This window comes from Cuculus canorus, chromosome 13, assembly GCF_017976375.1.
Source record: "Cuculus canorus isolate bCucCan1 chromosome 13, bCucCan1.pri, whole genome shotgun sequence".
NCBI lineage: Eukaryota > Metazoa > Chordata > Aves > Cuculiformes > Cuculidae > Cuculus > Cuculus canorus.
Genome location: NC_071413.1, coordinates 16,890,196 through 16,908,541, shown reverse-complemented (window position 1 = coordinate 16,908,541; position 18,346 = coordinate 16,890,196). Strand labels below are relative to the sequence as shown.

General features: G+C 40.3%; 1 protein-coding gene across 16 annotated transcripts in view; it reads left to right on the top strand.

The window, feature by feature from the left end:
• The window catches only part of WWOX (WW domain containing oxidoreductase), a 547,784-nt gene that overhangs the window by 150,009 nt on the left and 379,429 nt on the right, over positions 1–18,346 (top strand). The window contains exon 9 of one of the 16 annotated variants that reach the window (XM_054078609.1): positions 15,451–16,987. The exons of 14 other annotated variants lie outside the window; for them this stretch is intronic. In XM_054078609.1, the coding sequence (XP_053934584.1) occupies positions 15,451–15,576 (126 nt within the window). In that variant the 3' untranslated portion in view covers positions 15,577–16,987. Of the gene's footprint in view, positions 1–14,350; positions 15,398–15,450; positions 16,988–18,346 lie in introns of those variants that run through there. One more of the 16 variants, XM_054078615.1, reaches the window with a different exon arrangement.

The window sequence follows — 18,346 nt, the reverse complement described above, 5'->3', positions numbered from 1 at the left end:
TGCCAGCAGTATCCCCACTGAAGGACCCTCCACAGACCATTTTCAGCATTTTGCTGCAATTAAACTCCTCTGGTTTTAGCCCTCAGGCAATTTAGTACCTTTTTACATATGCACATTATGAACTTTTGACCAGGGCCTGGTAGTCATATATTAGATAGAAGCTTTTGAAAGCAGCCTTAACAAGTTCCTCAGAGTATTACAGCCAGAGTCAGTTGTGGAAAAGGTAATTTAACCAACTTGCAGTGAGGCCATTCAGAATCTTACTGATGATCCTAAATATGTCTCTTTTTTTGCCCTGTTTCCTCTGGAAGCTGGTAGCAAGAGCTCTCAAAGAATGTGATTGATCTTTTATTCAGTAGCTAACGAGGGCTGTGATTCTATTAGTGCTCTACAAGGCAAGGGAACAGTGATTTAATGAAGTGTCTAGTGAGCTGGTCATAGATTTATCCTGTTGTCTCTAATTTGCAGGGCCACTGTGAGTGTAACAGAAACTGCACTCACGCTGCCATTAGGCAGGTATTTCCTTAGTAAATTGTTGTAAGGTCAGTTGTAGTTATCTTGGAGAAGGCGATGCCTTCCCTCCTCAGTGTCTCCAGATGACAGCCGCTGCACTGAGCACTCACTGGAGCGGAAACGCGGAGATCAGAGGTCCGTCTCCAAGTCCCCCTCAGCTGATGCTGGAGCAGATGAACTGCCAAGTAGGACTAATAGAGTCATAATTGGCGATTAGAACGGGAAAGGTGCAATAACATCTTAATACAAACTGGCGTATATTATACTCGGTGTCAGTTGTTGTAAAGTTCCAGGGCAGCCTGAACCAGTTACACTCCCTTTTTCATCTTCTAAAAATGAGGCGATGCATCCTAATAGTTGTAGTACAACTGAAATATTAGAACATCAAAACTTGAGTTGCTTTAAAGTGACGTGAATGTCTTCAGTACATTACTTCGGCATGTAACCTGTCAGTCTTAGTCAGAAATGATGCATTAAAATTTGCCATAGAGCTGTAGATGAAAGAGTCTATTAAATATGCCTTTTTTTTCCCACTTAATTGGCACTAAATCATAGAATTGTAAGATTATAGAGTGGTTTGGGCTGGAAGAGACCTCCAAGTCCACCCAGTTCCAACCCCCTGCCATGGGCAGGGACACCTCCCACTGGATCAGCCCCTTCCCACTTGGCCTTGACCACCTCCAGGGATGGGGCAGCCACCACTGCTCTGGGCAACCTGGGCCAGGGCCTCCCCACCCTCACAGAGAAACATTTCTTCCTAAGATCTCATCTAAATGCTAGATTTTCTCTCTGTCTACTGAAGGCCACTGAATTTTTCTTCTGCTTGCCTTTGCTAACAGGAGATACTGTTGTGATGATGCCTGTGGTGTTGCAAACCTGGTTTGCAGTGTTACATTTTTCACAAACCTCTGAGTCCAAGTTAGCCAAAAGCAACCATTCTTTGAAGAAATTATCTGTGCATGAGTTACTTTGTAATTTGAGAAGGAAGCTGTGGTGTAAATTGCCAGGAAGTACAGCATTACCTATCTCAATCCAAAAGCAATACTGAAAAGTAACATAGCAGATCTCATATGTGTGGTTCTTCCCTAGGTTAGTGTAGTTAAACAAATAGTCTTGAGATTCCTATGTTGGTTCCTGGTGGCAGCTGGAGAATTCCCATGTGTGGAAGTAGCCAAAGCTGTTGGCTAGAGGGGAGACAATCAGAGGCGAGATTGGGGGAGCACTGGTCTAGCTTTGTTTAGTTTAAGTCCCAGCCTAACTGGGATCTCAACCTCCTGTTCCAGCCTCTGTGCATACAGGTAAAGAAAAGTTTATGATGCAAAATGTACCTGATCTTCTTTAAGGGCAACTGCTGAAATTTCCTGTGCGACAGATGAAATACAATGGCAAGAAGACAGTATGACAATAGCTTGTATCCTGATATAACTATCTCACATTCATCACGAATAGTTGTTGTTTTCAGAAGGATGATTTTGGTGTTGAAAAATAAAAATATTTGCAGTTGGATGAGCCCTTGAACCTTTGTGAACCGGACACCCCATGGGATGTCATCTGGGACCTCTGTTAAATATACAGATGCAATTAGTCTGGAAAAAAGAGATATTGGGCTTTTAAATGAACGGCAAGAGGATTTAAAACAGTAAGGCAAACTTTCTAATTTCCTAATATTGACACTTATGTCCCTCACAATCTTATTATAGTATTATTCTGTGCTGATCTACCATTTCATCAAAAAGTCTACAATGGAACTAAAAATCTAAGCCTTTTAGCCCATAGATCATTGCACTTGGTAAATGGCTTATTGTAGATTAGATAATGTGGTTCATAGCACATCCAAATCAATATGAGGCTGGTCTGAACGCAGCAAAGTGCTCTCAGTCTGATTCTTTTTATTAAGTATATCTGCCATGAGCAAAGTGAAAATTTTAGTCTTCTTGCTTAACTTGATAGAAGAAAAAGACATCGCCTCCAATTTCTACATGGTTATTTTCTTTCTTAGAGAAAATCTGTCCCAGAGAATTAAGTTTTATTTGAATCAAAATGAAATGTATTGCATGAGAAATGATAAAATTCTTATATCAGCAAAAATTCAGCCCCCAGTGATTTGGTTTTCCGCTTGTATCCCACTTGAGAAATGAACAACTAAGATCTCACACTGGTCACAGATTCAGTGGCCTCTGTCAAAGAAATACTTCTAGACTTCTGTCAAAGAAATACTTCTAGACCTCTGTCAAATAAATACTTCTAGACCTGTTCTCTTACAAAAATCATCAGTTAAAATTGGCAACTTTGGCAACGAAGGGAGATGGAGAATGTTTTCACATGGGAGAATTATGAAGGAATTATTTTGAAAGAGGTATTTTGATGATGAGATACCAAAAAAGCAATGGCAGTTTAATCTGGGTCAGTAACTGCCCGGGACTCACTGTTATCCAACAAACATTGAGCGTGTGAGTTAAAAGCTGGTCTGAAAAATTAGTGAAACAAAGGCAATAAAAGCACTTAATTTGTTAGCAGGTTTCTAGGTTAACTGTGCCTAGCAGAGAAGGGGCAGGTTGCTTTTTTGGCAGATGTGGTTTTCACCTTTCCCTCACATCTTGAAAGGTGACTCGGCAAGACCAGGCGAGAGCAGTGCTCCTGCGGAGGACCAGCTGCAGGGCTTGTTCCGATGGCTGCTCATACCGCCCGCGCTCTGTATTCTCCGTTTGAAATACTCTGACACACTTAAAGAGTGAATGGGCAGGTCGCTACAGTGGTCTGGGTCTGAAAAGGAGGATATGGTTCTCCTTTCTGTGTGAATACCAGGAGGATGCACCTCTTTATACAGAAGAAATTCAGCAACCTCGTACGTGCAGCAAGAGGGAACAGGTATGGGGAGGGTTTTCACCCCTTCTGGCTGGGGTTCTGCTGGATTCCTGGAAGAAACTGGTGGTAGGATGGGAACTAGTGGCTGCCTCCACCTTTAGACTTCCTGCACACTTGTAATTTTCGTATTTCCCTGTTTGTACCCATGGCCCTCGCTGCCGAGGAAGGGATGGACAGAATGTCAGGAGTGTTAAAATGCCAGACTGTGGAACCTCGGCAAGGGCTTCTCACTGTTCGCAGATCAGATAAATAGCGTTTGTAAAAGCTATCTTAAAAATCTAGTGAGTAACTTGGAATTTCTTGCAAACACTGAAGTCAAATTAACTGCAGTTGGCTGCAGAGGGATGCTCTTAACTTACCATTCTGTGACCACGTTATTGACCAGTGTGTGTTCACCCACGTTGTTAATAATTTATCCTTTGAAAAATCTATGTGCATTAAAGTCTTTCATCTTCTCACAAATTTCAAACTGAAGATGCTTTTTCCTTTTATGTTTTTTTTTATTTAAAAAGAAATTTTAAAAGACAACAGAATAAAAAATATTTTTTTAACTTTTTTCTGTTTATTTTGGTGGGTGAACTTCCCGACGATCCCCATCCCAGGCAGTGAGGTGTGTCTGTTAATGCAGAAAGAACATACAGGAATAAAAAAAATCGAGGCAAACTTACGGTACTGCAGATGAAAAATATTTGAAAACAAGACTTAATGCATCTAGTAGATTAAAACCAAAATTAAAGACTTTAGAGTAAGAAGAGATCAAAGGCTGTCTTTGCATTGTTCTTTTTATTGTTTATTGACTTCAAAAAGACTTTTTAGTTTAAGCTGACTTTAATGTCTTGAATGCTCTTTTGTAAAGTGACTTTGAAAACTCACGGATAATGTCTTCATTAAGTGGGGGAAAATCTTGGTAAAAATATAACTGTAACTTTGCTTTCATTATAATAGAAAGAGATAACACTTTGCTTAATTAAGGTCTGTTTTCCCTCTGTTCTGGATTTTACTACCATTTTTTTTCATTGAAATTAGTGCTGATAAAAGCTTGAAGGAGGCATTGCTAAACTGAAACTCTTAGTTTTCCAGAGCAGTACAGAAATGTCAGTTTTCTGGCTGTGTTTGTTCATCGGTTAATCAGGATGTTGTCTTGTGTGTATTGGCTATTTTAGGAAACAAAAGGAAAATCAAACTCCCGAAGCGTATTCAAGTTGGTTTAATTCTAAAATACTGCATACGCTTTCTATGTGGTTGGGAATGTTAATTTAGAGACTTTCTGCTCTCATTCTCTTCCCAAATGTTGGTGGTTTGCTCACCAGTCCCTGATGACTTGATGCCTTCGGATTATGTTAATACCTATATTAATAATGACGATAAAGATCCTAAACATAGGGAGGTGACTTGATAGATTAGGAAAACTGTGCTGCGTAATTAAGACAAGGTCCTTGATGCAGATTCCTCTGGGGAGCAATATATATTTCCCCCAGTATTCTGGCGTTTAAAAATGCACTTGAGGAACAGGACCTCCCCCCTCTCAGTATTATGTCTTTTGCTCATGGTTCTGTGCGACTCAATTCATGTTACTTTTAAATGGGAAGGAAATTTTCCTTGGCTTCATGACGTGCATCCCATCTTTTCTCAGAAGCTGTATGCACGGCAAGCTAAATGATTCCCGAAAGGAGTAATAGATTCTACAACTTAGATAGGCTCTCTGCCACCTTTTGGTTGGGTTTTTTTGCCAGTATTGATTGAGGTGCATCCTCACTGTTGGTTGGCTTCTCACTTTTCTGTAATTATAGTATAATATAATCTTAGTTTTAGAAATTTCTGGATTTGGCGATTCATTGTACAGCAGTTCCATTTTATAGACGCTCTGACTAGTTTTCATATTCATAGATGGAGGAAAATTTTTGCAGATAAACTATTTTTATGGTACAAAAGGTTATCTGTACGTGCAAGTATAGTCTTTGTAGGAGATTTAGAGGCTGTTACTTGCTGAAATGGAGGAAATAAGTGTCCTTGAGGATGTGGAAATAAGTGTCCTTGAGGATGTGCGTTTGGATCATATGATGTATGGGTCTCAGCTCATTGTTAATAAAGCTCAGATCTGTGCAGGGTGCGATGGCAAATGAGGCTGTGTTGCCTTTTGAGGATGTAACACAGTATCACAGAAACACTGAAGTTCTACAGAAGATGACAGAGAAGTGAGCCAGGACAAAGAAAGGAATAAAACAGCTTGTAAAACAGATATAATGTGTAATCTTATTTATGACATGGAGTAGGTAAAGTGAAGACCATTGAAATGTTTATGTCTTCTATTCATGTTGCTGGTGGTGTTTGATTTGTATTGCATCTTTTCAGTACAGGCATGTAAGGGACTAAGGTTCCACAAAACCAGAGAGGAACAGGGAAGCAAACTGATGGAAGAACTAATGTGGCCAAATTCCAAACTTTTTATTTTTGGCTTTACTTTGTATTAGGTAATAGCATGAGATGGTGCTACAATACAGACAGTGTGGTGGCTCTGTATCTTGTAGATTGGGATCACTTACACTAGAAAATAGCACACACCCAGTGTACAGAGCTTCACCTGCATCTGTTCCTGGTGCTTGTGAGCAAAAGGTGCCAAACTTTGTTCCCTTTTCAGTGCCATGAGTCTTGACATGCACAAGAGCAGAGTTCAGCTCAAGGATTTGTTTGCTCCTTTGACTCCTTCAGTTGTATCATCACCCAACCCAACCCTCGTGTCCTGCTCTGTATGTACAGAAAGGCTGCTATAGTGGTAAAGAGTGAATTAAAAAGAGGATCCAATCCAGCTTCCTAAGAAGGTGAAATCAGCAAAATTAGAACACTTCAAGAAGAATTATTTAATAGTTAGGTATGTCGGATACTAAATACCTCATAGCAACGACTCCCAGACTCCCTTGTGGATATTGTGCCTCTTGATCGTGAGCTCCAGTTCTGTGATTTGTTTCCCAGCAGCCCATTCTGGACACCAGTGTAATAGGTAAAATATTACATTTAACAAATTCAGCATTTGTCTGAAACTGTTTGAAAAAGAAGTCTTCCTGCCTGTATTCCCTTCTCCAGAACCACCTGGGCTGTCTTCTGGTGAGGTCTGACTCACTGAGGCAAAGCTGCCTTCCCACCTCTGGCCCTGCAGCTTTTCTGGTTTGTGGCATCCCTACTGGGAATCCTAAGGAAGAGTGCTGAGATCCTCCCTGGCTGTGTGTGCCGCGCGAGACAGCGCACATGGCTGCTTCTCCCCTGTTCTCCCGGAGGACGTATACCTTAATGCTGGGTCCATTTACATCGTCGTGGTATTAATTACATTTAATAGAGTTTTGAGCTAAGGTAGCCCAGCATTATTTCAGAGAGCAGAGTGTGTGTGTGTTGTAATGAGGCTTGAGTACAATTGATCTATGACTTGGAGAGCAGGGATTCTTAAGGGAGTTTGCTGGTTTATGTAGAAGACGGATGTCTGTGGCCATCAGGAAACACCAGCTTTTATTACCTATCAATCTCATGGAAAACCTATGGCAGCAACATCTCCTGTAATAGTTACCTAATCTGTTAAATTAGAGACTAATGAAATTACATTATAGAGGAGGAAAATACACTTTTAAGAGTGGACAGTATCAGAAGAGCAATACATACTATATGAAAGCATATACAACAGCAGTCTGAAGATGACAAAAGGATAAATCATTACCAGGACAAATGGTCTTAGAATTAAATACAGTTGAAGTTTAATTTCGCTTAACTACATCTTTATTTTCAGATTTGTAGAGTTCAACTGTGGCTACTTACTCAAATACATGAATAAGACCAAGAAATTAGAATATAAAACCTGTACATTACATTTTGCTATGACTGTTATTTATGAAAGCTGTGTTTGGAAATGGAATCTTTTAATAGGGGAAAAAAAAACCAGAATCTTAAATAAAGAAAAGAAAATGGGGACAATTTTTCTTTTCTCAGTTCCTTTCTAAGCATCTAATTTTCGGTGTGTTCTGTGTGCTCATTTTTCCTTGCGGCTACTCTTATGCAGTGGGATTTAAAACTGAAACCCAAGTTGCATTTATCTGTACATAAAAAAGCAAACCCTGTTGAGGTGACCGTGTGTGCCAGTACATTGCTTTATTTCCACACCACCTGCTGCAATTAAAAATGAAATCACCGAGCAGCAAGTACAGTAACTTCATCAACCGGCTGATATTATAATTAATGACTATAGAGTCTCTATTATTGTGTACTTCCAAGGCATCAAGTGGAAAGCTGTTGTAGTGCTTTAAATAATGAAAAAGTTTTAGGCCTTGATAAATGGCACAGTTGGATGCAGTTTAGAAAGTTGAGAGCATATGCTTCTGTCATTAGAAACGAAGGACCCTCGTTACCCTCGCTATCACTCTTCAGATCCAGCTGAAACTCTTTGATCCCCTCATGTACTCACCTTGTGTTTAAAATGCAAAAGTGTCGGAAAATATGGTGTGCGCGAGAAATCCGGTGCCTGGGAAGAAAGATGAAAATAAAGCTACTGTTCATTAATGTCTTTGTTTCAAACATATCGGAAAAGATCGCATGAGGCTGCATCCACATTTCCTTTGAAATGAGAGTAAGCAAACAGTTTCCTTTGATTCCTTTGAGATTTTTCTTTTAAGAAACAATTGAAACCCAATAAAGAAAGGCGCTTCAGAGGATGCCTATGAAGATGTTTAACTGACTTAATAGAGAAATGACAGCGTGGGTACTTGTTTTTGCCGCCTGTGCTTGACTTCAACTCCGTGGGGTTCTGTAGTGATGGGTGCAGAATGGGTGGGAAATACCAAGGCAGAAATGTTGGGTATCATTGGTGAGGCAGGTTTAAACAATATAAAATTTTAACAGGCAAGCTATCGGCAAATTCACTTCCCGAACAGTATAGTTTTGTTGTTCAATATCATCATTTTAAGTGAAAACTCTGAGTTATTTTTTGGCTGCTCTTTATATTTCTTCTTATTCAGAACCTTTTGTATTATGCGTTTGCTCAGAATATTTCCTAGCTGAGATGCTGAAATGCTTTCCTTGGCAGAGAATGTTACAGAGACTGAAAATTTTGTCTGATCCCTGACTCTCATGGTTGTCATTTTGCTTTGTTTCATGTACAGATGCTGTATGCCAGAAACATTTTGCAAAGCTTCTAGAAAGGAATTGTGTTTCTTCTAAAGCAATGAAGTAAGATAACAAAACATGTATGTGAATACATGTATGAATGCATAACCAACAACAGAAATAAAGATTTTTTCGTCCTATCGCATGGACTTGTGAGATCATATAAGAAATGAGTGCTGGTTTTCCAGTATTTCAGTATTTAGAGTCTGTTATTTAGAATCTCCCTTTCGTGAGCATCCAGCACCACCAAAGCACCATGGCCAGGCATGACATACAATCACGTAACAGAAGATCCAGCGGGAGGTGTCCCTGCCCATGACAGGGGTTGGAACTGGATGGGCTTTAAGGTCCCTTCCAACTCAAACCATTCATGATTGTATAATTTCTCAGTGGCAAAATGTGTTCAACAACCTGGTGCGAAATTAAAGGAGTGAAGTGGGAAAACCCATGACTGGATGGAAAAAGGTGTGAAAAGTCTGTTTGTGCAAGGAAGGAGTCTTGTGCTTCTCCTCTGTTGGGTGGAGGCTGTCGTGCTGCACTAAGAGGACCAGCAGCCTGTGCTGGGACTGAATCCTGTGGATATTTCGTGTTTGCTCTGTTTTCTCTGTTGAGCAAAGGGACGGGTGAGTGACCGCTTGATAATGTTCACCTGAATATTTACAAACTCTGTGCAGTCGGTTGGACAGATGCAAATGAAGTGCTGACGCAATGGGTCCAGCTCCAGTCGTTTTGAAAGGCTGCTCGCTTGCGTGTGACGTGAATTTGTGATAAGTGCTGAATATTAACTAGGATATTTGGACTTTAATATAATGAACTTGTATCACCATGGCATCTCAGCAAATTAGATTAAACCTGAAGGACGTGGAACCTGATCCATCTTTAAATTCATGATGTGTGAAAGTTGCACTCGAGACAAGTGTGAGGCTAATTACTTCCTTAAATGGTGCTTCTAATAAGTTATAAACAGAAATATTTATTTTGGTGTGCTAAGTGGCTGGTAGGCTGTGAAGAAAGGTAGCAAAGACATTCATAGATGTAGGAGTTTTCATGTATTCAAAATACTGTCAGATCTTGCTGTTAGATGCCTAATTTTTTCACATATTTCAGGACTTTTATGCCCTTGCTAGTAATTAAATTAATTATTTATCCATTGTACACAGTCTTGAATTACTGTTTGATTAGCTTGGGCACTTAAAAGTAGGAGACCACTTGAAAGCACAATCCAAGCATAGATATTCCATAGCACGTCTTACAATCTAAATATTGCTCTTAGTCTAATCGAAGCAGCCAGAGCAGTCACAGCAGTTGATGGACTATTTTTCAAATTGATTTCAAAAATGTATTTAAGGGGATGATCTTCTACTCTAGATTACCTATTGATTTTTAATATGAAAAGCTCATTATATAAGCAGTAACTGCATATAAAAACCTAGCAAACCTTTGCATAAATCCTTTAATTGAATTTCCAGAGCCTGTGGTTCTACTTTTTTTTTTTTTTTTAATTAAATCTATTTCTTTTTTTAAGTGTTACTGTGTAATTTGCATGCTGTGAAGTGGCCCTGTCCCAGATAAAGTGCCATTGATCCTTATTAAACCTCACCTCTGGGCTTGCTCAAAACTAACTGGAAAAATTAAAGCGTTCATGCTGCAATGCACTTATTGCTCGTGTGATAGGATTAGGGGGAAAAAAAAAAAGAATAACATTAATTTCCAAGAGAGAATTTATAATGCAAGATTTTATTTTTTCAATTTGATAATTAATAGCAAAATCATATTCTAAATATAAATTGTATTTCAGTCTGCAAACTGCAGTAGTAATTAGGAAAGATAATGTATGCTTGATATAAAGCCATGATGTTTTATATGGACACTCCTTTGGTTATTAATTCTTTTAAGTGTTCAAAACGATTATGGATTCAGCCCAACAGCTTATATAGAGATTTGAGGGAAGAAAAACCCAAACCTGGAACCTAGGCAGTACCTTACGTTAATGGCTGTTTCCATTTTATTTCTTGAGTTTAAAATGTGAAAAATGATAGTCCGCAAATATTCACGCTAACGATTTTTATATTAGAATTATCAGGAGAAAGAAGAGCGTGCGGGCTGCAGTGCTGGTGCCTGGCTTGTTGAAAATACCTAACATTTTTTATTTGAAAAGCAATAAAATCTCCTAAAGAACTATTCATAATCAATAAGAATACAAAGTATGGAATATATTAACAGAGTTATAAAAGTGTTTGCAATATGACTCAAAATGAAAAACACAGCGAGTTATGTATGGTTTAAAGTGTAATCAATTTTAGGGTCGCGTATGAGGGTAGGAATGATAAACACAAGTAGTAGCATTTGTAGTAAAGGCTGTTGCAAAAAATACTATATTTATGGTCTATTCCATACTTTTTATAGATCATTAATGTAGGAAACAAACATAGTGTATCCATCTTCTCAGACAGTTTAAAATTCCATTAAACGGTACTTTCAAATGGGAATTTGGAGCTCATTTTACGTGCACACGGTGCTGAAGGTGAGTGTAGCCTAACTTTTCTGCAGCTGCTGGTCTGCGGATGTTCTCTTTCGGAGTGTTCAGGATCTGCCGGGGAAGCCCATGGGCTTGTCCCCGTTCAGCGAGTGCTGCACACCTGGGAAGCGGTGGATCGTGTGCTGTGCTGCCTGTGAGGTGTTAGGGACGGGCAGCAGCAGCACCGCCGCCTTCCGCTCTGCAGGTATTTGTTTCAGGATGTCTCAGCTAAACGCTAATCAGTGCAGCTTGATTTTTAGTGCTCTGCTTGGTTAATACAGAACCCACTTCAATACTACTGATCTGAACCAAATCAAATTATGTTTAACTGTATTAGCTGCTTAAATGCCTGATGTATTTCTTTTAAAGCCCCTGTATTGCTTTTACAAGTAAAGTAGTAAACACTAATTATTTCAAGATCAGCCCATCAGTCTCATTTCACACAATAACATGAAATAAGTTGTACTTTATTATTTTTTTTTCATTTCCTTCTTTTGTGTAGTTGATGACACTGTCATTGTTTTCCCTGCTAAGTCAGCTGGTTAATCCTTGTACTTTTATTATGCTTCATGGATGATCTTAGAGGTCTTTTCCCCACCTTAATGGTGCTATGACTGAAGTTTATTGCTGCTGCCAGGACCAGTCTGGACACATGAATCATTTCTTTTTCATTCAGCATGTAACACTATAGAGTACTTAGCAACATTTCTTAAAAAAACAGTAAAAAAAACCAACCAAAAACCTAAAAATCTAAAATTCCTGAAATCTGTGTGATTTGCAATATTGTGTATGTATTCATAGTGGGTAGTATGAAACATATAGAGAAAAAACATAAGTAAAATGTGTTCATACTGATGTAAGTTGTTCCTCCTGTGTGTCTGTTTTGAGGGAGGGCAGGGCTTGGATGAGGGGGAACGGTTTTGAGCTGAAAGAAGGGACACTGAGATGAGATCTTAGGGAGAAATGTTTTGCTGTGAGGTGGGGAGGTCCAGAGCAGTGGTGGCTGCCCCATCCCTGGAGGTGTCCAAGGCCAGGTTGGATGGACATCCCATCCAGTGAGAGGTGTCCCTGCCCATGGCAGAGAGTGGACCTGGATGGGCTTTGAAGTCCCTTCCAACTCAAACCATTTAATGATTCTATGATTTCTATATAAAATGAAGATCTAGATACTTTTCAGCTGTTTTGCAGTAGTGTTACTATTTCTATACAGAAATTTCATCAGAGGACAGCAAAGGAATGTGATGGAGAACGTAGATTATGGATGAAGGCAATGGATTGTGCTGGCTTTGTTTGTGCCTTGTGGAAGTAGAGTTTTAAGGCTTTAAATCTTTGTCTTTGAATATGTAGTACATAGAGCTTCACTGTGGCTCCACATCCCGGAGCTCGCACTGGTGGCTGAAAATGCCCAGGAATACCCTTCTTCATGGGGACAGCTGAGTGGTTCTTTTTAGGATATCCTTCCCACAGCAATGCTCGCTTCAAAGGAAAAGCAGGCAACAAATGGACTCCAGTGGCATACAGTTTCTCCAGCAAGTCTTCCTGAAATCATTCTTTTTAGGAACTGCTTTTTTAGTTGCCTTTCTAAAATAACGTACAGTGTTCCTGAACAACGTTGATTTTTCTAGTGTTATTTCCTTGAGGGAAAGAAAAGCTGGAGAGAAGGCAAGGTGATCCTCTTGCAGTGCTATGGAAGTGGCTCAGGAGAGCTGTGCTGAGCCTGTTAGACCATGAGCGTGGTGCCAGACCGGGATCGGTTTGCTTGTTCCTGAGGAAGAGGAACTTGGCCGAGTAAAGGGAGATGGAGCGATGCACTCGGCAGGAGGGGAGCGCATCGCAGCTGCAGCAGACCTGCCGATTCCTACTGCAGTGTGGGGAATTTTGCTCTGGAAGGTGGTTGTCATGCGCAGGTCCAGACAGCAGCCTGCCTGCTCCTTCCATGCTAGGGCAACATTGTCTTCAGCTTTGGGATACCAGTGTGTTTCAGTTCCCTCCATCCACAGGCAGACTTGACCAAGGCAAAGTGTTTACTCAAAATTCTCATGCTAGTTTGTGAGATTGCTGTGCCTGCCTTGTTTGCCATTATTAGGTTCCTCCTTGATGTGGTCCTGCAGTTTTCCTGGGGATCGTTTCTCTGAACAGTTATCACAAGCGCCAAGTTGCTCCTCCAATCCTCTTTCTGTTTTACCTCCCGTTCATCACAAGCATTCCGAAATTGCACTTCAGGAAAAAGGCTTTAAAATTCTTTCCTGGTTGTTTGTCAGTGGATTTGTTGTAGTTTCCTAATGGTCTTTAGTGGAGGAAGTAAGTGACAGTGATCAGTGAAGGTGGACAGTAAGATTTATAATGTATTTGTGCTCGCTGATTGCCAACAGAACTGCCCTTTCCCAGCGGTGCTGTACACGTACTTGGAAAATCAATAGGGATTAGCCTCTGACCCTCTGCACATACTTATACTGTGGTCTGCATTGCTTACCAATATTTCATCTGTTTCACTTAAATGCTGTTACTTACTCAATAATGTGTGGCTGTTCTTGCAAGCTACTAATTAATTTTTAAAATGCAGCATCGCTGGAAGCGGAGCAGCAGCCCACCTTCATGCCAGCGGGAGGGAGGGCAGCGGCTCGCAATCTAAAATCCTACTTTGTAAGATTAAAGTTACCCATTGAGATTACAGAAAGTACAAAATCAGGTACAGAAAACTTTGAGTGGTGGTTACGAAGTGGTTAATGGTCAGGTTTGACTCAGTCCAGGCAGCACCGTGGGCTCTTCGCTGGCCCAGTTCAACTTCTCAATATATAGGTTTATATCTAAAATGTGCATAAAAGGAACTGCATGCAAATAAGGAGTGTAAGGACAGGATGAAAGGAACGGTTTTCAGCTGAAAGAGAGGAGATTGAGATCATATCTCAGGAAGAGATATTTTGCTGTGAGGGTGGCGAGGCCCTGGCCCAGGTTGCCCAGAGCAGTGGTGGCTGCCCCATCCCTGGAGGGGTTCCAGGCCAGGTTGGATGGGGCTTGGAGCAAGCGGATCCAGTGGGAGGTGTCCCTGCCCGTGGCAGAGGGTGGAACTGGATGGCTTTGAGGTTCCTTCCAACCCAAACCATTCTGTGATTCCATGATTCTATGATTTTTGGTGACATCTAGATAAATATCTGTTTACCGTTATGTGTTACACAAATTTCTGTTGTACTAGGATTAACGATTCCTGAAAAGTCTTACAGGAAAAGAATATTTTAACTTCTGATTTGCTGTCTGTTACTTTTTTTTAGCTTTGCTTTTGTTAAAGCTCTTTCTTTTTTTTGTCTTTTCTAGGCCTTGAGCACCCTTGTCGAGTGGGAGGTGTCCCTGCCCATGGCAGAGGGGTTGGAACTGTATGGGCTTTAAGGTCCCTTCCAACCCAAAACCATTCCATGATTCTATGATTTTTATGAAATTGTAGGGGAAAAATATTTTGTGTTTATATAGATTTCATTTATGTTGAGTCAAGGGCATAGTCTTGGCAGTGTGTTCACATTACAGAAACCAAGGTGTGCTTTAAATATGAGTGAGTTGAAACACTAAATGGAAGTATAAGGTACTGTTTTTCCTTTGAGTAGTTCATTTTGATATATACATATATTAAAGTAGCATTAAAATAGTTGATTATACGATGTAAAATTCTCATTTCACTTTCTAGTTTACCATCCAGTCTGCCAAAATCCAAACATAATGGCCTAAAGCAATTATTTGTGATGAGGTTGTTTGCCCGATAAAAGTGTTTTAAAAATTCACAGTTCCTTATGCAAGTGTTCCTATTCCCTGGAGTTACTGAGAGTTTCTGATCGATAGAGTAGCTGGTATTTGAATTGGTCGATGTGCTCTGTAACTTGTTTAAGATACCCTACCTGAACTATTAGTTTAAATAATATATTCATAAATTGATTAATCATTACAGTAAGAGTTATTAGCTGCATTTTGATCTGTGTGCTGTCCACAAATGCCTCCTGTTGTAATAATCATGCATATCTAAACAGAGATTCAGGTTTAAATTGCAGTGCACCATCTAGTAACTGTACTGCTAGGAACAATGTGTTTCTGCAAGAAGGCATCAACCTCCTTCTGTGTGGGCAGCAAAACTCAGTGCATTTATTTAGTGTCGATAAAGCAATTGTAATCAGTGATGTACTTATAAGCCAAGTTATGGAAGAGAGGGGAAATAGGGAAGACAAGATGCATCTTTTGCTGGCCAAGGCAGGTAGCCCTGAAGGTTACAGAGGCTTTTGGGTGTGAGGAAGTACAGAATGAGCTGAGCAAAGCATGCAGGAAGCTTTTGGAGCCCACGGGCATGAATGATGGATGGAAGGGTGTCCCGCGGCCTGTCTGTGACAGGACTGGACGCTGTTGTAGATCTCATAGCTTGATTCTTCTTACAGGAGGACTCCAGAAAGGAGCCAAGGAAACTACCAAACCAACAGATATTTGCAACTACACATAAAGGGATGAGCTGCCTTCTCCTCTTGGTTGTTGCAGAAAGTTTTGACGTGCATGCCCTCCTTTGATGGCATCTTGTGTTTGAACAGTCTGAGTTGCTGTCAGTGCCCACACAGCATCTACAACTGCTGTCGCTGCAGGGATGAAATTCAGAGCTGCAAACTGTTATGAGTAGGGCGTAAAGTTTTTGGATTTTACTTTATAATATGTATTTTATTGCATGTAATAAGAATGTGCTCCAAAAACTCAAAGGACATCCAGCGTAATTTCCATAACAAAGATCCTGGTCTGGCTTACAGAGGAGTCCGGGGGACCTTTTCTGTCTGCCACAGCATGCATGGACTCCACCCAAAAGTTTTGATTAGAAAAACAAATACTGTTAAAAATAATGTTTGTGCATGCAGAGGGAGCCAGAAGAATCTCTTTAACCAAAAGTGTCCGAACTCACTTTCTCAGCGGCACTCAGGTTTCCTTTGCCAAATGGTGCAGAGTCCCAGCAGCTCTGAACAACTTGCACTTTGTTTTAATCCTAAATTCTATGAGCAAATAAGAACACAGAAGACATGGTTGGGCAACCTTAGCATCACACACACATTCTAAAATGAATGGCCTCTTTTCATTAACAATCTGTGTGTGGTGTTGAAAATCACCCCTCTCACATTGTAGCTTATCTCCTGCAAAACCATTGTCCCCAGCCTTGGACTCGCACTTTGCAAACTAAGAATGAGGGGAGCCTTTTCATATTTTAGTTTGAAAGCCGTTTTGTTTCACCACACGCTTTTTCTGCTTCATAAATTCTACTTTAAAACAACCTGCTAAATTAATATCCCCCGTGTTCTCTCTGTAACGGGCAGGGGAACTTGTCTCACAGCAGTGCGTTTGTTCAGCTCCGAGCTGGAAAAGCGCTGCCTGCCGCGTGAAGGACATCTGCTCACGAGTGAGCAATTGTGCTTTTGATTCGGAGCAGCACTTCCCTTGGAACGCTGGCTGCAGATGAAAGGAGCAGGTTGCTGGGGTACCGCTTTTGTGAGGATTCCTCTACCCAGCGTGGGGCTTCAATACATTATTGAGAGCAAATCCACTTTCTGCTACCGCTCCTCGCTGCACTTATTTTGCCAGCCTCATTCAGGGAGTCAGCGAGGGTCACTCCTCTACAAAGGAATAAGGGGCCAGTTAGGAAGATTAAGCAGATAAATTATTTACAGTGTTTAATTATCATTGTACAGGTTTATTAAACTTCATGGTTACCTGGAAACCTAAGCAGGTGCTGGAAAGAAGTCCAATAAAGTTAAATAAAAAATGTTTTGCCTACAATGAAATCCTTTTATGTGTGCCGTGTTAATAGAAATGTCCAGGGTTTTTGGTTCAGTGCCAAGCTTGCCTTGCATTTAATGCTGTGATTATTATTTTTCTCATAATCCATTCCTAGCTCAAGGCTTATTAGGAGATCCCTCTAAATTCTCTGCTGGGCTGGGCAGCAGCCTGCTGTACTGCGAGGTGTCCTAGACAATAAACAGATGTTTGAGGAGTGCTTGGTGAATCCCAGCAGATTCCCTTTTGTTGCTATAAAGGAGAGCTGAATTTTGTAGCAAAAAAACCCCACGCCAAAATAGATTTTGGAATTTTCTTTGATATTTATACTGAATAAATAATTTACTTTGTTTCTTCTTCACATAAATTCACCTAATAGGTGTTTATTTAACCACAGAAGTGCTGACTAATTTTTGTTAGTTTTATTTTTTATTATTTGGCTAGGTTTTATTTCTTTTTTATTTAGCAGTAGCAGTTGTCTAGGAACTGGTTGAAGTGTAAGAACAGCTTCCACACCTCTGTGCTCTCGTCACTAATATGAACTAATGAGCTCCATTCAAGGCCTGCCCACATGGTTGAGCGGCACCACCTATTAATCTGTCAGCTTTGAATACTCTGAGAAAATTAAGACCGCCAAGCAACTATGAATTTGAAGATGAAAAAGGCAGTACCAGACCTATTCTTTTCTAAGGATGGGTGCCACATAGGTAGGAAACGACTGGTGTTATCACAAGGCTGCAAACAAAATAACCCAGCAGCATGTCAGAGCTAGTATAGGCTGAAATCCTGGCTCTTTGAAGGTCAAGGGTGTTCTGCTCCTGACATGGGAGGCCACTGGAGAGACATCTTTTTGAAACTACAGTTCAAATCAGATCTCAATTATTATCAGAATAGTTTTGCCCAAAAATGTGCATTTTAACAGAAGCCCTGTTTGGTTTCCCATTCTACTGTCTCCGTTTTCATAGAATCATAGAATGATTAAGGTTGGAAAAGACCTCCAAGCTCATCCAGTCCAACCATCAGCCCAATCCCACCATGCCTAGAGAATTCATGGAAAAGGTCTGCTGTCCTCCTGCGATGCTGGAGATTTTTGGTTCATAGTTACTTGTTTTAACAGGAAACTGGTGACTGACTGAATGCACCAAGACCTGCACTCCGTAGCGATAGCACCTTGGATTCCTTCTAAGTCGATCACTGTATGTGGAAGCTAGGAAGGACTGTTCGACTTTATCTTCAAGAATAACTCTGGGTTTAATCCACGATGTGAGGAATGAATTGTGAAAATTCATATCTGTGATTCTCGTTGTTTTGATTAACTTTGATTTGTAGCAGAAGACTAAATCTCTCATTCCTGAGTCCAGCTGTAGGGATCAGGATTTTGTGGAGAATATTCACATCTGCTTGTGAATATTTTATATTATTGCTTAAAACATCCCAAATACAGCATTGCATTTAAAAAACAATCATATGGATCTTTTAATTCTGTTTTTAGGCTTTATTTTAATAGAATAACTATCCTTGCCTATC